General features: G+C 47.5%; 1 protein-coding gene across 2 annotated transcripts in view; it reads right to left on the reverse strand.

Moving 5' to 3' along the window:
* LOC121442232 (colorectal mutant cancer protein) overlaps positions 1–24,416 on the reverse strand; it is a 368,334-nt gene that overhangs the window by 13,680 nt on the left and 330,238 nt on the right. For both annotated transcript variants that reach the window (XM_041643697.1, XM_041643696.1), the window contains 5 exons: positions 20,699–20,839; positions 18,451–18,554; positions 14,113–14,296; positions 5,472–5,706; positions 2,138–2,344 (listed from right to left, as the gene is read on the reverse strand). In XM_041643697.1, coding sequence (XP_041499631.1) covers positions 2,138–2,344; positions 5,472–5,706; positions 14,113–14,296; positions 18,451–18,554; positions 20,699–20,839 — 871 coding nt within the window. The remainder of the gene's footprint in view (positions 1–2,137; positions 2,345–5,471; positions 5,707–14,112; positions 14,297–18,450; positions 18,555–20,698; positions 20,840–24,416) is intronic.

The raw sequence follows: 24,416 nt of genomic DNA on the forward strand, positions 1-24,416 counted from the left end.
CTTGGGCGGCTGAAGCTGGTTTGATGGACAAACTCCCAAGAATTTTCTTTCTACCCTGCTCCCAAAAGCTTGGCTGTTTTCTCTGTACTGGTTCCTTCATCTCTAGCAAATAACACCAATGAATAGCCTAGACTCTAAAGTGGAAGACTTTACTGAAATAATACACAGAGCTAATATCTGAGAGTCAGAATAACCATCTGACTCTACTGAATTACACATTGAGGGCACTGAGTACCTCACTTACTTCACTTCTTTCAGAGTTGCTTTTCAAAGCCGCCTGGCCTGGCCTGGCCGAGAAATGTCTGTGTATTGAAGCCACTGCAGAGCACGGTACTCTTAGTCAAAATAAATCCCAAGAACTGTGAGGAAATGTTCATTCATGGGCCTTCGGCAAGAACCCACTAAGTCCATTTTACCACACCCGAAGAACATACATAGACTGGCGCTCTGTTGAAGGTTCTGTCCCTAACTGACCAGCAAACTTAAAAGGCCATGCGAAGCTTCTGAAGGTGAATGTAACAGAAAATGTCTCCTTAAACCTGGATACGATTACGATTACAGGAAGCGCCACCACACGGCCTCCGCCTGAGTGTTACTGCACTTGGCATAGCAGCTTCCAGATCCTGAGCCATGCCAATCCCATTCCAGCCCTTCCCTGATTGCCCACTGTCCTTGGGTAAACACTGCAAACTGAGCCTTTGGGCCAACACATTGATACCCTTCCATCTCAGGCCTCGCCTTGCTGGAGGCCTTGTTGATCTCCACTCAATCCACTTCAAAAGACTAGCTCCCACCCCTACTGGGGCCCTCTCCTCTTAAACCTCTAATCTGGGGGACCTGACCATGACCTCACAGGGTACTGGCAGTTGAAACCTGCATTTGGACACCCTCTGACTGTACTGTGAACACGGTTGTCCATGGGCTCCAGCAGACACTCCTGGACAACAGCAATTCCCCCTTGGTCTGGCTGCCGTGGCATCTAGTCATAGCATGCAAGAGAATAGGTGTGTGGGGTGCATGAGGGCCTCATGCGAGTGTCGTGGGCTCATCTGCAGAGCGAGGTAGGGACGCTGACGCTGCCAGCTGTTTGTGCGGTGTGCTTCAGATTTCATAGCTACTTAGGAAGCAGCACTGGCACAATACCAGTGCCTGCCCTTCTGCCCGCCCTCCCTCCCTCCCTTCCCTCCCTCCCTCCTAAGTACCCCACTTCGCTGGAGACACCCTGCAGTAACTACAACTGCACTGTGAGAAACTGTTTCCACAGCCAGCCAGTCAGCATATGCCTGCAAGTCCTGCATCTGAGCACACAGGTGTCAGGGGAAGTTTGATATTAGGAAATATTGAATGGATGTGTTGAACAGGCAGTTCCCTGAGTGAGGGACGGAGAGAATCCATTAGGGTCTGAACCATTTAGGTTTCTTTCTTTCCAGTGCAGCTGTCGAAGGGAAATACAAAGAAATACAAAATGACAGGATGATCTCGGATTCTCGCAAAGACCCCTGGGGTGCGGGAGAGGGGCTGATGTGAATACGAGAGTCTGTGAATGTTTTTACTTGAAGCCCGGTCTCTGTTCATATATAGGTTAATCCAAGCCTTCCCTCACACCTACCCTTCCTGCTTCCTAAGGCACTGGGAGCTAGGTGGTGGAGAAGGCAGCCAGGTGTAATTTAAGCCCTGTGCCATTGTTGATGGTAGCAGCGCCTCTCACCTCTGGAATCTTATGTTCCTCATGTAAATGCAGACTGGCATTCCTTGCTCAGACATTTAAGGGAGATAAGCACAGATAACAACATGGAAGTGCCAGCACCTCAACCCAGCGATGGCTGTCGTGGGGCACAGCTAGAAGCCGGGTGGGACCCCATTGCACAGGCCACTTCTCTGATGAGACAGTGATGTGCAAAAATGCCCAAACTTTGATAAAATGTGAGATGTTGCTTTTTAATGGGGATTTCGTTTCTTTACAAATACCTCATAACCTCTGGTGCCTGTGTAAACAGGGAAACTGAGGCAACAGCATGAGAGATGGACCAAGGTAAAGGCAGAAGATAATGCACACGCTGAGGGTACTCATGCCATCTTGGTAAAGGCAGAAGGTAATGCCTGCACTCAGGGTACCCGCACGCCATCCTGGCCCTACCTTGCCAGGCTTCTCTTTGCCGCTGCTGCTCGTGGAGCTCAGAGACCGCATCCTCTGCTCCTTCTGCTCCTCCACCTCAGACTTGAGGTGCTCGATGTGCACTAGATAGGCTTGCTCCTGGGCTTCCCTTGTGCTCAGCTTCAGCTCCAGGGCCTTCTTCTCTTTCTCCAGCAGGTAGAGCTGTGCCTTCAGCTCAGCCATCTCTTCCTGTGGGACAAGGCACATAAAGCCATGAGAAGCTTTCCCGGTACTCCCACAGGGCTGCCATGGTTGCACAGTCCAGATATCACTCCCAAAGCTAGGGACAAACCGTCTCCCCATGTCTGTCTGAAGGGCTGATAGGTAGACAAGGCAGCTGCTTTGTCATCCTGTAGGCTAGAATTTTCATATGGGTAGAAATCACAAGCAAGCAGACTTTGCTTTGGTGTAAGGGAAAATCTTTTAAGATGCTAGAGGACCCCAAATGGACACAGTTGCTTTGGAGAGAGTCAGTTCCCTGGCATGGAAGGCTAGGGTTGTGGGGGAAATATCCATGCAAAGAGATCTGCCTGGGCTCCTTCCCACTCCCCTTTCACTCCCGTGACACCATATTTCATGTCACTCTTGTCACCCTGCAGCTGAGCCAGGAGGGTCAAAGAATGCTAATTAGAATTGTATCTGCTTCAGAGGGGCCAAATGAAATTAGCAGGAGCGGTCCCCCACTGGAAATTACCCATCAGATAAGGTCCTTTTGTTTTCTCTGTGCTGGGAATTGAACCTAAGGGCATGTGCATGCTGAGCCGACCCACAGAGAGGTAACTTCTGAAAATCTAAAATGTTTAACTGGTCGTTTTCTTTGAAGTAAGACGTGAATTCAAAATAGGAAAGTACTAGCCTGGACCAGGATCCAGAAAACTGGCGCCCACCAGTCTTCCCTGGGCACATAGCATTGTTTAAAGAGTCCACAGAAAGTAAAACATTTCATCTTCTGAAAGTAAGGTAGAGTTGAAGGGTACCCATCAAGGCTTGTCCTCCTTAGGGGCAGACATTAGTCACTGTGCTCAGTGACCTCTCAGAACAGGCCAAACCCGCTTTACTATAATGATCAGACACAGGAAGGCACAGGAAGCCTTCTCATCCAAAGGCCATGGCAACAGTGTATGCTGAGTTCATGTGACGGTCACTCTCAGAACACACACACACATACACACACACACACACACACACAGCAAGCTTCCTGGAAGGAAAGGAGAATGTCTGTGGAGTGCCAGAAGTACGGGCATCAGTCTGCAGTTGAGACTCACAAGGCAGCTTGAGGCAACAGTTTGCTCTGATTTCCTGGTATCTGTGGTATTAGGTCCATGAAAGAGCTGGCCGTGGCCTCTGTGAGGCAGACAGCCATGATGATACCACCTATGTCAGCAAGGACTCTTGAAGTACTGCCTGAATAAAACACTAGGAAATGGCTTTTCTAGGACTGTGGGAAGGCAACTTGTCATCTCTTGGGCTATGGGTGAGGAAAGAAATAAGCTCTTTTGAAAAATCAAAATTCAAGCTTGTATATGGATGATGCAAGAATCCTCATGCCAAAACATATTAAAATGAATACGTGAACTCTGCAATCCACAGGTCACAAGGGATCAGGACAGCCAGAGTTCTGTGCTGTGAGACCCCACAGAGACCACAGAGACATGTTCTCCAAGGAAGACATGTACATTCCACCCCCAGAAGAGATGGAGATGAGCCACTCGAAGGGACTCATGGTTAGCATATGCTTTTTGTGTATGTTTTCTGAGACAAGATTTCTCTGTGTAACAGTCCTGGCAGTTCTAGAACTCTCGTTTGTAGACCAGGCTGGCCTTGAACTCATAGAGATCCTTCTGTCTCTCCTGAGTGCTGGAATTAAATAAGAGGGAATTCTAAAAGAACCAAATAGATCATCCAGAGAGGAGTGGGGTTTACTCAAAACCATTTTTATGTTGAAACAAAATGGTGAATTCCAACATAGTCCACTGACTAGGGAATGTGTGGGTCAGCGCACACCGCTGGACACATTAGAGAAAAGGAGATGGGGCTGGTTGTCAGTTTTCTGAGTACTCAGAAGGAAAACCAAGCCTGAACACGGACAACCACTGCTCTGGGTCCTGAGGTCCACGGTATGGTTTCTCCCAACTGCTCACTACTTTTACACCTTCAAAAAAACGTCCAAGGTGAGTGCGGTTTAATTCAAGTGGCAAAGGCAATATTAGAGCATTCACACACACACACATGCACACACACATACATGCACACACGTCTTTCATGGCCAAATTAACAGTAAATCTGTCACACCACATATTGACTGGACTATAAAAAGGAAATGCTTAGTCTATGGATAAAAGAAAACATGATGTTCGGAGTGAAAAATAGAAGAACAAGTTAATAGCTCATGTCACATGGTACAAGAGTCTGCGAAAGAAGCTCCTGACTGGGACACAGTCGCTATGCTAATGTACTCAGGGCCAGGCTCACAGGCTGTCCTACAAACTCAGCTGGAGAAATGTGAGCACTCTGAGCCGAGTGGCTGGATGAAGAAGAGCAGGACAGGTTAGTACCAAGAAGGGATGCCTGGATTCCCACATCTCTTCCTTCTGCCCCGCATCTTCCCTGATTTAAACACCAGCATCTTAGAGACGTGATGACCACGGCCTGGCAGCCCAATCCAGAGGTGAGGACCTGCACCAGCTGCTCCAATCAGCTCCCCCCACTGCTGTGGCTCAGTTGAGAGGCAGGGTGTCCTGAGCCGAAGGGATGGCAGTGTAACTAACTTCCAACGAAGGGCAATGGATTCTTTCTCTATAAATAGTAACAAGTAGCTCAGCCCATGGGTGAAGAGCCCAAGACCTTGGTGGAACACTGGCCAGAACCGTTCTACCAACTCTCCTTGGAGGGCACCAGTACTAAACAGACTTAGAGCTCCTAAAGGCCCAGGGTGACAGGAAACCAGAGCTTTTTGCCAGAGTCTAAGATGGCTTTGACATGGTCACCTCTTGTTCCAGCTCCCACCAGCATGGGTAACCCAGTAAGGACTTCTACCACTCTTGAGATCAGGGATCATCATGTACTGATGAAGGCTGAAGGTGTAGGTTAACTTGGGAAGGTTAACCTAGACCTCTAACTCCTCTAGGGTTCAACTGCCTTTCCAATAGAGTCCAACCCACAGGACTTCTACATAAACGAAAGCCACCATTCTCCGCAGAGACTGGCTATCTATCATCCAGACAGAGGCAATTACTAACTGAACTCTGCTGCCATGTTCTCAGGTCCCTGTGAGGTAGCCCTCTAGGTGGACCCACAAATAACACCTGCGGCACACCTTCATGGCCATCAGCTCCTGCATCAGCACAGCATTCTCCAGGTCCAGCCTCTGGCTGTCGCCCCTGGGCTTGACATCATAGCTGAGCGGGTCGATGTGGATGCTCTCCAGCTCCAGCATGGTCAGCTTGACGGCAGCTCTGTCGTTCTTGAGCTGCTGGATATAATCCTTCAGCCTCTGCTCGTCTTCTTTAGTGAACTCCGTGTCACAGCTGCTGGCTGTAGAGCTGGTGGTGCTGAGGGACAGAGAGAAAGCCCACATTTCAGAGTCATCACCACTAGGCCTCATCTCCTCTCCGCAACTTTATTTAGGAGGCAATCCATAAAAAGACCACACACATACAAACTAGATAGATGATAGATAGATAGATAGATAGATATTGATAGATGGATACTGAAAGTACATTTTAGATCATGATGTAGACCCCGAAACTGAATCCTAAGATACTAATTCCCCAGAAGTAAAGACATGTATACAAAACTGTTTCCTATAATAATGTGATATAAGGTAAAGTTATCATATGACGGAATGCATCAAAAAGAGCAAACAATGTGAATGTTATAGATAATTGTGATGATAAGAGAGATAGCTTAAGTGAGGAAAGAGATAAACGATGGGGTGTGTGTGTGTGTGTGTGTGTATACATACACATGGGGACAGGGCTTAAAAACGGGAGCTATAGAACCTATGTCCATGACCTATAAATTGGGTGTACTCTTGGCATACAGAAACCCCAGGGAGTGACAGAATCCCTGCAGGGGTGGAAGTGGGAAGGAATGACCTGGAAGGAATGTGGTAGACTGGCAATGCTTGGTGCTTAGGATGCAATGAAAAACCAGTGTGGGGTGGGAGATATGGCTCAGAGGTTAAGAGCACTGGCTGCTCTTCCAGAGGTCCTGAGTTCAATTCCCAGCAACTACATGGTGGCTCACAGTCATCTGTAAGGAGATCGGGTGCCCTCTTCTGGCCTGCAGGTAGACATATGGGCAGAAAGAACACTATATACATAATAAATAATAAATCTTAAAAAAAAAAGTAAAAGAAAAGCCAGTGTGTATAGCATGGTAGCATGTTGACAGTAGATGTCTCTGGACTGCCACAGCTCCATCTCGAGGACTCAGGCTGATTCTGAGGGCCACTGGCAGCCCATGCTGCATGATGACTTGGCAGATGATGCCAGACATAAGGCATGCCCACCTTAACATGGTTCTGTGGTGGCCCAGGCCGTTTCTGAGAAACGAAATCACCATGAAAGGGAGACTGAGACAGCTGTAACCTGCTGTGCCTACTGATGCAGGAGAAGGCCCACAGGTTTCTCTGCTTTTGCTATTCCTTTCTAGCGAGAGATCACTCCTGCAACTGGCTTGGGACTCATGACATAGGGCAAGCAGGGCCCGTGCAGCCCTCAACAAGACAATCTGATTTGGCGGCATGGCCTGCTGTTATAAACTAGATGCTCAAGTGAAGAGACAGTGAGGGCCTGGTTGACTCGTGTGGCTGTAAAGTAGTGTGCTAAGAGCCTTCTACAACGCCATCTCATTCCACAGCTCCGTGCTTTCCTTCCTGTAAGCTTGCTCTGTGTGTGTGTTCTGAGAGTGACTGTCACATGAGCTCAGCATACACAGTTGCCATAGCCTTCAGATGAGAAGGCTTCCCATACGAAACCCCCTTCCATTCTGGCTATGTCTGATCATCATAGTAAAGTGGGTTCAGCCTGTTCTGAGAGGTCACTGAGCACAGTGACTAATGTCTGCCCCTAAGGAGAGCAAGCCTTGATGGGTACCCTTCAACTCTTCCCTTACTTTCAGAAGATGAAATTATTTACAAAGCAGCCAGTGCAGTTCTCAGCATATGATACGCCACTGAAAAGACTAAGCCGGATGGAGAGTAGGCTCTGGCATGAGGAACATTTGTTGCTCTCGTAAAGAACCTGAGTTTGATCCCTAGCACCTACACGCTGCTTCAGAACCATCTGTAACTTTAGCGACAGGGGATCAGAACTAACATCTGTGGGCAGCAAGCATGCATGTGATGCACATACATACATGCAGGCACAGCACTCAAACACCTAAGTCGAAAAAGCCAAAGCCAACTGTAGTAGCTCAGGTTTATAGTCTCAGCTACTCTGGAGACAGAGGCAGGAAGATTTCTAGAATCTAGGAGCTGAAAGCCAGTTTACACAAGATAGTAAGACTGTCTCAAGAAAAGACGATATAAGAGAAAACAAGGCTTCCAGAGTGAGTAGGGGAGAGGCTGGAGCTATACTGTCCACACGAGGTGGAGGCCACCCAGGAGGGTTAGGTGGTCTTAAGTCTGGGAAAAACTTCTAGGATGGGAAGCTACTGGGGGTGTCTCTACTTGGTTTATCCCTGGAGGGCTTCTCGCTGGCCCATTCTAAGAGACTGTGCGCCTTGGATAAGGTACAGTTGCTTCATGAACAAGATGAGCCTGGCTATCAGACTGAACACTCTCAGGTACTGTGTAGGGAGTTTACTACACCATCTAGTTGGGCTACAGTACTCAAGCACTTTTAAGACACTTGTCGAGCTGATGCTGCGAGGGTCGATTCTAGATGTTAGACAGTTATGTCGGTAGAGCAGTGTAGTCAACATTTATGTCCATTGAGAGCCTGGAAAGGAAAAAATTCAGTCTCTAGAGAGCCCTGGACAAAGGATTCAACAAAAGTTCTTCCTTTGGGTCTCTGAATATCCTGACACTCCAGCCTCTCTATTCAAATCCCTAAAGCTCACTGCATGTGTGTATGTCTGGACATATATACTATACTGCTGTATTTAAAAGGACACATGTAGCCACATCTATAGGTCTTATCTACATGCATCTCCTATTGGCTCTTTTCCTTTGCAGAAATCGCATACTGGAGTGCCATACTCGGGACCCGAGCATCTTACACACTGGAGTGCTGCACTCAAAGGGGACCTGAGCATCTTACACACTGGAGTGCTGTACTCACTCGGGACCCGAGCATCTTAAAAACTGGAGTGCTGCACTCAAAGGGGACCTGAGTATCTTACACACTGGAGTGCCACACTCACTGGGGACCCAAGCATCTTACACACTGTAGACTTCATGTTTCCTGACTGGGACATAGCATTAATGCTTTCTTTGTAAAGTTATGATAACAAACAAAGCGAAATGTAAGGTACTTAAATCAGCATATCGTAAGCACTCAATAAACATAGCTATTATTTATTTCAGAAATATCAGGGTGCTTACCATCGGGTACCTTTCTAGGCCCTGAAAACCTTTATGGGACTCATGTTCTAGTAGCAGAGATAAGCAAATGGCATTATATAGGACAGCTGACATGACATACACCGTGACAAAAAGTGAAATGCGAGACTTGGGAAATCCAAAGCTGGGTTTATTATCTGAAATAGCAAACGGGAAGGCCTGTGTGATAATGTTACAACCCGCTAGACCTAAAGGAGGCAAGAAGAAGAGTGCGTGGATATTTGGAGGGAGGCTGATCAGGACTGAGCAAGGAGAAAACACAGAACTCCCAAACAGCAAGCTTGGCCAGCAAGGAGTTATGGCCAGTGCAGAGACAACCAGCTGCCAGCAACAGGAGGATGGACCAGGGTGTCTGCAGCCGGGTGTCACAATACGAAGGTTTATAAGGACAGTCCCTATCTTCTCTAGGGTTAGAATGGATGTTAGGTGCTTGTGAGAGGAGACCCTGGTCAGATATGCATGTTCAGGTCTCTCTGGTCTGTCTCTATGCTGAGGAAAGATGAAGTGGGCAAGGGAAAGGCAGCGAGGTCCCTGGAGGGGCCACTCCAACAATCGTGGAGGAGATGGTAGAAACTTGGAGTAAATGAGAGCAGAAAGAGTGGGGGAAAGATAAGAATAAGGGCTCACCATGTGCTGTGCTTTAGAAAGGATGAGAAGGAAGTAACACCACCTCCCAGCGCTACCCCTAACAACCCCTGGCAATCCCTAAGAACCCCTGACAACCATGCATGCTGCTGAAAGAATCAGGGCAGGGCCAGGCAGATCTGCAACATAGGGTATGGCAGAGCAAGTCCTGCAGAATACGCCACTCGCCTGTCTGCAAACAGTTCAGTGGTAGACATGCCACATGCATTGACCCCTTCAGGCAGGGCTCACCACCTTGCACTCAGCAGTGGCAAAGGGACAGGAGGTGACTGTTCCCCAGGTGAAGAGCAACAGAATCCAAGTCAGTTCGGGAGGCAGCATTGTTCACTAGGCATTCCACAGGGTGGAGTGTGGAGATTGCTCCCTGGATCCCGGGTTTATACACAATGAGGCAAGAGAAACAACAGGGCCTCTCTCTGTCAGACAGCTGGGAGGCAGCCTCAGCGTCAGCAATGAAATCTCTCCCCACAATACCACCTTAACTCAGGTGTGTACGAGCCAGTCCTTTCAGTAAAAAGTTATTTATCAAATCAAATATGGAGAACCACCAACATCCATGTGCCAGCCACCCACTTGGGCATCTTATCTCCAGACTGCTAGTTTTGGAACGAAGACATTGATAGCTAAAACAACCTTGCTAACTTTTATTTTCAAATAGAAACTGCAAAATTCAAAGAGTTCCAAGGTAGGGCTCTCTGGCTTTTCTGTCTAAAGGGAAGTATGGAAGAATTTCTATCCTGGGGGGCTAGATTGCCCCACCAGCTCTCACGGTCACTGAGGTAGTGACTTCAGTCTCACTAGGCTTGTTTTAGGGTGGCACTCCCTTCGTCCAACACCCACAGTGCCAAGACATCTGGGAGTGGCTAAGGGATGACAACACTCTGGTCCTTAAGACAGACTCCATGCTGTTCTGCCACCAGAACGGCAACAAATGGAAAATCAGCAGACAACTAACTGGCTGGCCTCACATTTTCCTAGGGGTGGGGCTGCTGTATACTGAGCTGCTCAGGTGGATGTTCACGATTGCTGGCAGGTCTCTGGAGCCAGTCACACCTGCACAGCCTTCTTTTGGCACACCCCAGCCTCATGGCCCAGAGGGAATCGCCTAACTTATCTGGCTGCACTCAACAGGAACACTGGTGGCTCCTACCTCCCAGAGTGCGGAAAGGACCAGCTGGTGGTACCTACCCAGTGCGCATTCTGGGTGAGGAACAAGGACAAGAGACACTCTGCTGGCAGCTGCGTGAAGATACCCACCACTAGCCTCAGTGTCCCCTAGAGGTCAGACACCTGCCACCATGCAGAAAAGCTGCAGTGGAGGAGGAAAAGACAAGAAGTTGGTTCTCCATGGCCTCAGAGATCTGGAAGAACATTAGTGGGCAGAGAGTATCCGGTTTCATTGTCACCTGAGGCTTGCGGTTGGTCACTGGCCAAAAAAGACAGTTTTGGTTTCTACTGTCTTTGCTATACATGAAGAATAAACAAGTACAGAATATCCCAGTCCACACATCCTACCCTATTGGAAGCTAGGAGCTTGACCTGCTCTTCCTCAGAGAAAGCTGAATTTCAAGGCAAGCACCACAGCCCACGCCAGGATAGCCCAGCTCTCTTTCCTCCCTTCTAGGACACCAGCAGGGAGCAGATCAGGCGAAGGTAATTACAACTCTGCTTCATGCCCTTAATGTTCCACAGCCCAATTTGATTATGATAATGGTAAAGAAGGAGAAGCCACTGGCCCTTCCTCTGGCCTCCCGGGGGCTGCTGTGGGCCGCTGGGCAAGGGCTAAGTCATCCATTACCTCTCCCCGCCTGGAATGCAGGATGAGCTCAGCTGTCAAGGGGAATAAATCACTTTCTAGAGGCTGGAGGTGCTCTGAGAGCAGGATGGAAGGCAAATCTGCAGATGAAGAGCCTGGGCATGCTCAGTTCTCTTGCCTGTGTTTAGCTCTAGTTTTCTGAGGAGCCCAGAGAAGAGCCACGGGCTTCTTTCGGTGATCCTCTGCTCTGAAACAGCACCAATCAAGATACCTTAGTCTTCAGCAGCTAATTGCCAGAATATTCTACCACAAATTCACTGCTCAAGCTGCTGGCTGGAGGGTACATGACTGCCAGGCTCAAAAACAAAAACAAAGCTGGGTGGTGGTGGCACACGCCTTTAATCCCAGCACTTGGGAGGCAGAGGCAGGGGGATCTCTGAGTTCGGGGCCAGACTGGTCTATAGGAGCTAGTACCGGGACAGGCTCCAAAGCTACAGGGAAACCCTGTCTCAAAACACACACACACACACACACACACACACACACACACAAAATCAAACATATTCGATCTGCCTACACATAAACCCTTGCCTTTTTGCTGGGTAACTAGCCCTCTGCTGCTCCCTCCTAAAGCCATTAACCCTCTTGTCCTCGGGAGCTCTCAGACACCTCGGGGGACCTGACCTGAGCATTCCTTTCCTGAGCCCTTGGGTAGCACTGATTGCTCATCTTGCCAGCACTGTGATCATCTTGCCAGGTGGTCACAGTGAGAGAGAAGGGGGTGTCCTGGGCCACACAAAACCCTGGCTCAGAAAGCTCCATTTTCCTAGGACAGTGCTTGAGGCAGAATTCCAACACCTATAAATAAAACTACTGAGACTATTGTAAGCTGATGGCTAGGAGCTTTGTTCCAAACCTACATTTATCATAAGATAATCCAACTGTTTCTGTTTTATGGTTAGGGAGAGCCACACGAATGCCCTGTGTGTTCTTCTGTACAGGTTCTGAACTGCTGTCGCAAGGGCAGGAGGGGAAGTGACATTTTAGCGGAATCAGAGTTAAAAACCTGTGTTCGATGGAAGATTCATTTGAAACTAAAGTTTGTTAAAGAACCCCTCTGTCCTCCTCACATGCACCTGTGGGGATGAGCATGTCTGCACATGTGTGGGCATCTTCCTTGACCTGTCTCTATCTCCTGAGCAGTAGGATCCTAGGCAGGCATCACGCTTGCTCAGCATCTGTATGGCTGATGGGACATGAACTCTGACGTGAACCTGGGTCCTCATGCTTATGTAGGGTTTTAGCTACTGAGCCTGTTCATGGCCCTACATGACCAGTCTTTAGTGAGCTCATTCTTGAAAGCTGAGTCTGTGTCTGAATTTCTCTGAACCTATAGAATTACAGGACCAACAATTCAATTTCTCAAGAAAATGGTCTAACAATCAAGCTTACCTATACTTTAAACATCTCCTGCAACAAGTATTCAAGATCAGTTCTCCCCCAGTAGAAGGCTAGAGAATTGTCCTCACTTTCAACCTACTCCAGAGCTATATGCAGGACAGATGTATGCAGACAATTAAACAAGACATTTCCTGTTAACCCAACTCTTAACATTCATTAATTCAACAGAAGACTCTCACTGACAAGCTGAACACTGGATATCTACTCAAACATGGAACTTATAGATTATAAGTACCTGTGAATATCATGGAAAGGGGCACAGACTTCTTATTTAAACAGAAGAATATGGTTTGAAAGGAAAAAATTATAATCTATGTGCTGCCAAATAAGACAATTGCTGCTTCAGTGCGGAAGAAATAAGCCCCTTGTGTTTGTAGGCAGCTGACCAAGTGTGGGATTGAGACTGTATTTTCTCCGGGGACATGGGGTTCAGTCTATGGATATAGATAAATTGAAGCAAATGGTTGGTTCCCTACAGGGGGAGAGAGAAATATCAATTTGCTTTTGGACATCAAGAGAACATGGGTCCTTTTGCTTTGGCATTGGACATCCCACTGATCTGTATGAAGCGCTTGCCCCTTGCATGTAAGCAGACTGTCTTATAATGAATGAGATCTAATGTTGCGGAGTAGGAGGAATACCGTGTTTGCTGCTGAAGTTCTAGATTTCCCTCTTAGCAGGCAAGTCACTTATACATCTCTAAGTCAAAGTGTTCTCACCTGTGAAAATGGGGTAAATCACCCTTGGCTTTCCAGATCTGAAAGTCCAATAAGAATCTAACAACCGCATTCCAGTCTGAGAACTGGCACGTAAGGGGAAGGAGTACATTACAGCCGCTAGAGTTTGGTGACAAGAAATGATAAACAAGCTACCAGGGGCTTCATTCTGGTGTCCTGCCCCACCCAGGACGATCAGCTGCACCAGTGACATTGCTTAGAGCCCCTACTGCTCTCTTTGCTGCCTTCTTCATCGCTGCTAAGAGCCCACTTATTCAGAGACGGTAGATCTGACCTCAGGTTCACGATCAAGTGCCTGCCTAGGAGGTGCGGTAAATACATCTGCGCTTGAGGAATGAGATGCGAGGCCAGTCTCTTGCCATGGAAGAGCTTTTCAAGGACAGGGCTGCAAGGAAAGAGAGTGGGATCTGAAACGAGACCCAGGTTGACTGGGTCTGAGCAGTGGGCCGTGGCCCCTCCAGGTAATTCCTGGAAACAGAGAATACTAAAGAAATAGGATAGAACAGGACAGAGAGACGAGCACCAGGCGAGAGTAGGCTCATTTGCCCTCTCTATCATTCACAACATGCCCATGCACATTCGACATTCTACAGCCCTGTCTCCCTGGACCGTTCTTTCCACATGGGCATAATAACCTTCCAGCCCTCCTCACAGCTCTGCCTCCTAGGATAGAACAGACTGTGAGCATGAAGCAACCCTGCCTTATCCAAGCCACACAGTTCCCCTAGTGTGGACCCATGAGAAGCCTACCCCAGGCAGAGGAGTCCCAGGGAAGAGCACCTAGTAGTACCTGGTATGGCTGTTGGAGGACAGGCTCTCCCAGGGCTGGACGCTGCAGCCGGCCACAGCGAAGGCTCCCCCGCAGCTGCCATCCAGTTTCATCAGCAGGGCTTTAGCGGCATTCTCCGCGGTCTTCCGGCAGTCGTGAGCCCGCTTGAGCATCTGCGTGATATTCTCATCCCCTGACTGATCTCCTACAGCACAGATAAGCCAATGGGTTAATGGATGCAGGAAGGAGTCAGGAAGGCCCAGGTTATGCTCCTGTAATTGGCTCTTAGTTACTGAGGATGGGATGTGGAGGGAGGGCTGAGGAGGCCTGCAGGCTGGGCTAGTGTGGGAACTGAGAGGGGTGGGAAGGTGTTTTTCTGAGTGGGTGCCATAGTCCTCATGGACAGTGGTATTGTGGGAATTCATTCAGCCAATAGCCTCTTGGATACCTGTCCTCAAGGGCGTGGTCTGAGGTACTATAAGCACAGACAGGAAGCCTGCTGGCACCTTGCTCCTTCTTGGCTGGTGGTCAGAATTCGGTTCACAGCTACCATTGCCCACAGAGGCCCACAGCTCTCAACCCTTATTGTGAGTTTTTTCCCTAAATAAATATATACTTGCTTTCTTTTATTCTGGGCCCTTGTGGACCTCCTTAATTATGCTACACAGTATGATCTTCACCATCAGCATCGAGTTAACTTCCCACATTTCTAGGCTGCTGCATCTCTTCCTGCTCAGGCACATGTCTCCTGTGCAGGGGGGCTTTAGGAGTGAGGGCAGGGGGAACTGGGACACAATGCCACATTGTCCACCTACCAACAACACTGTCAGACTCACATGCAGGGCAACAGGGACACACAGGTAGTTAGAGCTGAAATTAGAGCATTTTCTGTATCAGTACTATTCCTCTTGGCCTGGTCAAGGGGGCTGACTCCAGGAGCTGAGTGACAGGGTTAGGTCAGGACACAGGAGTACAGGAAGCATAAAGCCAAGATAATGAAGTTGGTTCCTGCTCAAGATAGTCACGTTCTCGATGTGGCTTATAAAACTGGGATGGAAAAGATAGAACTATGGGGATATTAAAAAAGCTCAGTGGGGTTTCGAAGATGATCTTATCAGTCAAGTACCTGCCACGCAAGCATGAGGACATGACTTTAAATAATCAGTGACCTTGTAAAAGCTGGGTGTAGTGGCACACATCTGTAATTCCAGCACCAGAGGGGAGCTGGGGAGGAAAGAGGCAGATTCCTGGTGGTTGATGGACAGTCAGACTATGCCCCCCCCAAATATGAGGTGGTGATATGTGCCTTTAAGTCTAAAACTAGGGAGGCAGAAGCAGAGAAAAGCCAATCTCTTTGTGAGTTCAAGGCTAGCCTGGTCTACATAGCAAGTTCCATGCCATCCAAGGGCTATATAGTGAGATCCTGTCTGAAAAATTAATTAATCGGGAGAACATGTTAGGTGGTGACACTCAACTCTGACCTCGACATTCTGGTTTCCACATGCACACACACACACACAAATGCATGCATGCCCATCCATGCAAGTGCATGTACCCACTCATAGGAACATGTACATATACTTTCCACAAACACACACAAAAAAGTTCAAAGGCAGATCACTTGCCTGTTTGGTAAAAGATACTGTGGTTTGACTCTTAGAACTTGGAAGGGAGGGAGGGAGGGAGGGAGGGAGGGAGAAGTGGATGAATGGAAATGAAAAAGAAACAAAAACAGTGGCTCTTAAGGATTGGGAGAGAAGAGTAAGAAAGGAATGAGAAGGCACAGCTAAGAGTCTTCACAAGATGGCAACTTCAAGCACAGACTACTAGGTATGATGCTATGGTGGTGGGTCCTCGTCATTGTCCACTTGCCACACCCAAGGAGTTTCCAACAGGGAGTAAATTCTAATAGAGACCAGGAACTTTGACTTCAACAACAATGATGTCTGGTGCATGTCATTTATAATGGAGAAGGCTAAGCATATGCATGCATGGGACATCTATGCACTTCCTCTCAACTTTCCTGGGAACTGAAATTTACTTGCCAGTCGTCTGAATAAGAATGGCACCCATAGGTGCATGCATTTAAATGGGAGTGGCATTACTTGAAAGCATTAAAAAGATTAAAAAGCTTGACCTTGTTGCTACTGTGTGTGTGTGTTGGGGGGGCGGGCTTTGAGGCTTCAAAGATCCAAGCCAGGCCCAGTGTCCCCAGTCTCTCTCTCCTTCTCTCCTTCCTTCCCTCCCCCTACACCCCTGTCTCTGTTGGATCAGGATGTATCTCTCAGCCACTGCTCCAGTGCCACCACGCTCCCCACCACGATGACAATGACTAAAGCTCTGAAACTGTAAAGACAGCCCCAAATCAAATGCTATCTTTCCTCAGAGTTGCCTTGGTTATGGGATCTCTTCACAGCAACAGAACAGTGACTGAGACATTACTCTAAAGAATAAAGGCTTCAAAACAATACAAAAACTGTGGCTGCCAGACAAACCGCTGGCTTGCTATCCATCCAACACAGATCTGGATGGTGAACATCAGAAACATAAATGTGGTTGGGTGAAGTGGAGGAGGCTGGACTCCATTTGGCTCCTTCACCCTTCGTGCCCACTGCTGAGCCCCAGAGACACCCCTTCGGTTTCCCGAGGCTCAGTTTGAGAACCATGGGGCTAAAGCTTCTGGAATGAACATAATGAGTGCCTGTGCGATCAATAACAAACAAAGACAACCACAGTAATTGACACTGTGAGTAAAATGTCACCAGCTAGCTCTTGCTTATGCAGCACGATGGGCAGAGGGACGGCCCAACTGCCACTGTCAGCAGCTATGAAAATTAGGCACTGCTTAGCACGATGGAGAATGATGCGGATAATAGGGAGAACACACTTCAGTATGGTGTGGTTCCCGTACTGAGAATAGATCCCACACGCTGATTTTCAGCCGTTTTCGCCACGTTTCTTTTTTCCACTCGGAATTTTACATACACCTCACCAGCTGAACTGTTCTCTGTACTCTGTTCTAAAGTAGGCATGGTGTCATCGTCTAAATGCATACAGGAGTTACCTGGGATAAGGGAGGCATGAACACTTCATTATCATTGCAAATGGCTTAAATGTTGATTTGTTTAAGCCCTTTCAACTCCTACCAAGTAACCAAACTGTGTAGGCCTAATAAAGATGCTTTTTGCTCATGGAATAGGTTAAGACATCTTGTGATACAAACTAGAACATGGTTGATTTTTTTCTCTACCTTAATTGATGGTTTTCTTAATACATATTAAAAAAAAAACTTGACAGCAAGCCAAGATCATTTTAGGATCTGTTTCATATGAGGAGTAAAATTTTATGGTTCAGTTAAAAGACCCTGAAAAAAAATGAGGTTTCTAATGGAAATGTTGGCAGAGTTTCTGCTTCTGGGCTGGGCCAGGCAGTGGGGATGGGACCAGAGGGTGGAGCGGAGGAATGAAGGGTGGCCACCAATCCCAAGGATGAATGCTTTCTTGTTAGAAAGCCTGGGTATAAGAAAGGACAGTACTGCTCAGCTTCTTCTCATCTTCAGGTTTGATGCTGATTCCCGCGGGCATCAAAACCAAGGGAGGAAAATCCCAACTGTCCTTATAAATGTGGCAATAGAGAGGGGGTTCACTCAGAAGGAGTCTGGGGAGTAGCCTCTGTGGTAGTGTGTCCTGGAGAGAGAAGGCCAACAGGAAGCGCACGGCCATTAACAGCTATTCATCTATTTCCCTCCCCCCTCTTCTAGATTACAGCTCAGAGCAACTTCCTGACAGCTTGGGGGCCATACATGGAGACACCTGGCCTGCCCTTATAGCCTGCCTTGGAAGATTTGGGGAACACTGGCTCATTTGAGTTTATTGTCTTATCACTAGGTCTCCCAGAAGGCCACTCCTACAAAGCATAGGTGAGCTTGTGCCCAGGGCACACTAAGGGTACGGCAAGCTTCCTTCCTCTCCAGCATTGTACTGTATGCTCCCCTCACACCAGGGCAGGCCCTGCGCTGTCACTGGCTGAGCTTTAGTGACATCGTGAAGAAGCCTACATGCCCATTCTCCTTACAGCATGTGCGGGTCCTTTTAACAGCACTGTGATCCCCACTCCCTCCGCTCCTACCGTCAGCCCAGGAGAATCCATTTCCTAAGAGAGCTTGTTTGTTTTAACTTGTCTGTGATCCTGTTTCCACTCCAGTTCTTGCTTCATTCAACGTAAACAATTTACCCACTCAGTCATGAGGGAAAATGGAAAACACACTTGACAAGCAGATTTCGTGTTCCTGGGAGACAATGCCAGCAGCCATGCTGACAAGATGGGAAGTAGCATAGAGGGAACTCGGAGGACACTTACCGGGGGAGGAGCCCACGCCAGCTGCCCGGAATTGCCCCAGGATGAGGCTCTGCTCGCTCTCAGCCAGTGCCAGTAGGAGTTCATAGGCTTCTATGCACTGTTCACTGCAATAGAAGCACAGCATGGCATCAGCCCTGGCAAGGAATGGTGACCATCTCCATCACTGCGCCATTGCAGCCGGGTGCCTGCCTCAGCCTCCCCACGCACAAAGTGAGGACTATTCCACATAGAAGTGCTCCCTGGATATACTAGTCGCTTGCTGTTATGTCAATCCCTTTAAGAAAAAATAAAAATAAAAACAGAAAAAAAAAACCCTATGTTTTAGAAAAATTATAAAAAGCAATAAAAGGCAGGGTCAAACCGGTTGTCCTTTAGATGACCACTCGAAAGAAACACATGACACACCTATGGTACTTGGTCTCCACAGTAGCCTCTCTTGAGCCTGCATCCCAAAATGCATATTCTCCTTCTGGCCCCTGGACTCTAGCAGGGTTGGTCTCTGTAACTTATGGAAATGATGGTATGCTGTACCCAGCCCTAGACTCTCAAAACACTATGACTTCCATCTTGATCAAATTGTCCCACTTCCCTTTCTCTCTCAGGTATTTTTCTCTGACCGACAGTGGGGGCCCTATATTGGGTCTCCCAATGGAGGGCGTCAGCCGGAGTGGAACAAAGACTTGTAGCCTGCAGCCAGCGGGTAACTGAGGCTTCTGAACAGACCAAGTAGGCTCGAAAGGAGGTCCTAGCACCCCAGCCAAACTTTCAGAAATCGTAGCCCTCGTGGTCACGTGACCTTCAGCACTGGCCAGGAGGCCAAAGGCTTGGCACAGCTCGCCACGTCACTCACAGATGCCTGACCCTAATAACTGTCAAGCCACCCTCAGTAGTTATTGAAACTCCCCTTACAGAGATGATCATTTTTACCTAGATGAGTACTGAACAGTAGACAATGGCTATATGATGTGGGATTCCCCTTTGTATGCTATGAATATGTTTTACTGCCATTGGTTAATAAAGAAGCTGCTTTCAGCCAATAGCTTAACAGAGTAAAGCCAGGCAGAAAATCCAACAGAGATGGAGAGAGAGTCGGCAGTGTCAGGGAGACACCACGTAGTTGCCAGAGGAGAAAGATGCTAGCTGGTAGCCGGAACCTTGGCAGCATGCCACAAGCCTAATGGTAAAATATGAAACAATAGAAATGGGTTAATTTAAGTTGTGAGTGCTAGCTAGAAATATGCTTAAGTGATTGGCCAAGCTGTGTTTTAATTAATACAGTTTATGTGTGGTTATTTCAGGTCTAGGTGGCTGGGAAATAAATGAGCAGCCTCAGACAACAATTATATGTAGCTATTTTAAGTTAAATCAAAGGGAAAGATCCCAACAACCTTTCAGTGGCTATATTTTACATGTGCGGTCATCATGTGGTTGCCAGTTACCACGGTACTGAGCACAAACAGAAAATGGCTATCAACCCAAAAAGTACAGATACAGACTTCTACAAAAGCGTCATGAAATGCTGTTAGGTTGCATATAGAGTCTGAGCTTAGATGTTCAAGAGAAGGAAAAGTCATCCTGCTCCATGCCCATCATCCACTGTGTATACGTGAACAGCCTCTTTGCTAGGCATGACAGGGCACAATCATTAGTCTGAGGCAGAGATATTGTCACACACACACACAAACACACACACACACACACAGTGGTCCCTTTCCACTGTGCTGCAATACACACAGACCTATGTCTAGACAGGAGGCAGACAGACCTGACATTCATGTGGTCAAGACAAGAGTCTGGTCATAACAAGGCTTCTTGATGAGTTTCTCCAAGCTGAACAAGGGAAATATTGCTTTATCTCCATTCAGCTGGGGCACCATCTGTTTAATTTGTTACTATTTGCGGGTCCAAGCCTCTACTTATAGCTTTAAAAAGTTGTCTTGTACTTTTATGCTCACGTTTGCTACAGATGTGTATAAGACCAAGTAGCTGCAAGAATAGTAAGATGGCTTGGCATATGAAAGCACTTTGGCCAAGCCTGGTGTCCCGGGTTCAAAACCTGGAACCTACATGGTGGAAAGAGAGGACAGATTCACATGCTCTCTTCTGGCTTTTATACATGCACTGGGCATGTATGTTACTCATGCATGCATGCACACAGTAAATCAAGAAATAAATTAATAAACAAATACATGTTTAAAGAATAAACCAAAGACCACCCAGGATGTCTTCCACGCTCTGGCTTCCCTACCTGTACTGCAAGGCCAGCCTCAGTGCTGTGGCGTTGGATTCGTATTTTCCCACCAACATGCTCATCCTCTCAGCATTGCTTTTGCATTCCTCCAGGGTTATGGTGAGGAGATCATTTTGGGATTTGAGGTGCTCAATGCGGCTACAATGAAAAAGACATTGGTTTCACGCAGCAGGCTTGTGATGGGACATGTTCCTTGTTCCACTGGCAAGGAGGCCAGACAGTCATGTGAAGAAGACATGGCAGGGGAGGGTCAGCAGATACAGTGCTTGCCATGCGAGCATGAGGGCCTGTGTAGACCCCGCACAGGCATGGCAGTGTGCGTCAGGAAGTCTAGTGATGGCGGGATGAGGGGAGCAGAGTCAAGCAGCTTCCCAGAGACTGCTGGTTTGCCAACCTAGCCAACTGGTGAACTTGGGGTTTGCTGAGAGGCCCCCATCTCAGAAAGTCAGGTGAAGAATAAAGGAAGACACCGAACATCCTCTGGCTTCTACACACATGCACAGGTGAGTACACACATGAACGCATACACATAACACAGACAAACACACACAGAGGCATATATGTGGATATAAAACACACGGGTGATGTGGGAGGCTGGAGACACAGCTCAGTCAAGTGAAACGCTTGTGGTGAAAGCATGAAGAGCTGAGTTCACGCCCCAGCACCCACTTAAAAGCCAGGCAAAGTGGCGTGGTCTGTAACCCCAGCCCTGGGGAGGTGAAGACAGGGGGCTCTATGGAGTTTGCTCACCAGACAGCCTAACCGAATTGGCAAGCTCGCTCCAGATTCACGTAAGAGACGCTGCCTCATGAAGAGAAGGTGGAAGAGTGATTGAGAAAGATGCTTGGGTGTTTATCTCTTCCTCCACAGACACACATGTTCATGAACTCATATACACAACACACACAGTACACACACGCAAAGGTGACATGGCATTGCTGGGCATTTTCGCAAGTATTAACTAACACAAAACAAAACACACGCCTTTCCACTCTTCTTCGTTTGGCCTCTTTCAGTGGTCCCCACTCTCTTGTTTACAATTTAGAAAGTGTCGTGGTCCCTGCTAATTAGAAGCCGTTTACTCCAATGCTGACCTCTGTGTGACTGAGAGGAAACCGTCCCTGCCTGAAATGCCTCCCTTGCTCAGGTCAGAACACCCTGCCGGTATCTGAATGTAACGGCTGTGAGGGTTGGTGTTTCCTTGGGGCTGAGGCTTGGGGATCCCATCTTCTGCCAGCACTTCGCTTAGGGGTGGTTCTAGCCAAATCTGTGACTCCAAGAGGCATTTCTGTTTCTATGGTGTCCCATCTTTTCTAGCACACACCTCCCTGAGTGCCAGTCCCACACATTAGTTGCCTCCTGGCATTTTCATTTGGGGGGAGGGTCACACTGCCTCCGGTTTAACACTGAAAAGGTTGCTTATTTTTCTTCGACCTTCTCTCCTTCACCTTCCCCATATTGGAAGTCACCACAGCTATTCATCTACTATCACGAGCTAGTACGAAAGCATCCCTGAGCCTCTTCCTTCCAACCAGACCTGATGTGGGGCTGAGGCTTCTCATATTCTGAACCCGTTGTGTTCTGTGCCTCCTGGCCCATCCTAGCCATCTCTCTCTGTTCCTACTCTTGCCGTCCTTTACCTCTAAGCTCCAGAAGGCAGAACACATTGTGATCTTCCTGTTAAAAAGAATGCTTTCCAACTGTATTTAGGCTAAAGAGTAAAATCTGCTATGGAATCTGAATCTGCATATGTGCCAGGCGCTGTCTGGTGCCCCCTTGTTTCCTGCAAACCCCTGGTCTATGTCAATCCTACTCTTTGTAGGGTTCCTCCTTTACATCCCCTTTGTCCAGCCAGGAGGTTATGACTCTTCCAGCCTGGCATCGTTGCTCTTTTGTCCTTAAAACCTCAAGACACCTTTAAAGACGCCTTACCAGACCACATGTCAAGGACCAACCTCAGGTAAGGGACATAGCTCAGTGGTAAAATGGTTGGAAAACTTGTACAAGATCCTGGCTTTAAACTCCAGCACCCAAAGTGACAAGAGTAACAAAGAAATAACTCTTGATTCTTTCGGTGTCCTGGAGATGTCTTTTCGGAAGGGGGGTTCTTCTGCTCTGTTGCATCTATATTTCCTAACAGAATATAAGCCTCATGACATTAGGGGCCTTCTCTGTTTTGATTTGCTTTTCATGTCACAAATACTCTAGTACATAGGAGGTGCTTAACACGGATGTGTGGCATGTGTAAGCACAGGTTTGAGTAAGTATGTTCCCCTACTCCAAGGAAATCTGAATCAAAAGCTAGCATTTTTTTTAAAAAAATAGTATTAAGCCTTTAATGTTGAGACAATCAAATAACAGTCATTAGGACAGTATTTCTAGGAAGCTCCAGGTTCCAGGACAACAGGGCGAGGGCAAAGGGCAGGGTCTGGAATGCTGTCTTTGTTAAGTAACTGCTCTGAATTTCATCGCTTCACTTTCAACTTCAAAGCCTTCATTTTCTTCATTTGAAAGAGACTAGCCTTATCCCCACAAGTTGAACATTAAGAGGTTTTCTGTGAGCACCCATTGTGCTGCTGAACACCTAACCTGAGCTTCAAGGACTAAATAGTACCAATTCTTTGTTCTCTCCTGGGAGTGTATCACTGAGAAGAAAGGTGCCTCCCCCAAGTTCAGCAACAAAGCAGACCTTTGAAATCCCAGAGAAGAGATCTTCAGCCAAGGCTGAAGGCTTGTGAAGGCTGAAGGCTTGTGGGCACAGGGTCCCCTGAAGGCTTGTGGGCATCGCCCCGAAGGCATATGGCTTCGTTCAGTCACAAAGGGCAAATCTCCTTCAGGTCTAAGCATTTCCAGGCCAGTGGAGGAAAGTGCTTCTGCCTTGTTTCTAGATGACCATCAGGATTGCCATTGTAAAGGACTTTGGATTTAATATGGACATCTTTTAATTTCAAGATATAAAATTGATGAGGCTAAAGAGATGTTCAGCAGTTAAGAGCACATACTGATCTAACAGAGGATCCAAGTTTGACTGACTCCCAGCACCTGTAACTTGCTCCACAGGAAGATCTGATGCCTCTGACCTCCACGGGTCCCTTGTCTTCACGTGCTCATATGCACACAGACACAAACACGTGTACGTTAAATCAATAAAATAATCTTTAAAATGACCTACATCACCACATTTCCTTTGTTCTCCAAAACTAAAACAGCTTCATATCAGGGAGGAAAAACAAGCTAGTTTGAGTTATTCTATTCTGCCACACACAAGAGGAATGGAATTCAGCAATGGTAGATGGGAATTAATGTCCACATTCCCTTTTGATTAGCTCATGCTCCTTCCGAGCTCTTCCTGTGCTCACTAAAGACTGCTAAGTCAAGGCAGCCACATCACTCTTGGAGACTGTTCAACAGGCCTTTCGTCTATCATAGCATAGAGTCTGAGCCAGCGAGGTTCGCGGGTTTGGCTATGGTACTTCTTAGTCTTTGAAGTAGCTGCCTCATTTCTGAGATGACACTTAAGTTTGTCTTTGCCAAGAGGCAGGAATGCACACTACAACTGTCTATAGCAAGAGAATCAGGAAGAATCTATGAAGCTATTATATGGTAAACTCCAAATCCAGTTATGATAGGATGTAGGGACATCCTATGTATGCTTGAGCATAAAGAAAATCAGCAGAGAATTGCTCAGAGAAAGCAAAGAATTAGACGAACATGT

This window comes from Microtus oregoni, unplaced genomic scaffold (genome assembly GCF_018167655.1).
Source record: "Microtus oregoni isolate MIOR12 unplaced genomic scaffold, Mior012 000088F_ref0000325, whole genome shotgun sequence".
Lineage (NCBI taxonomy): Eukaryota > Metazoa > Chordata > Mammalia > Rodentia > Cricetidae > Microtus > Microtus oregoni.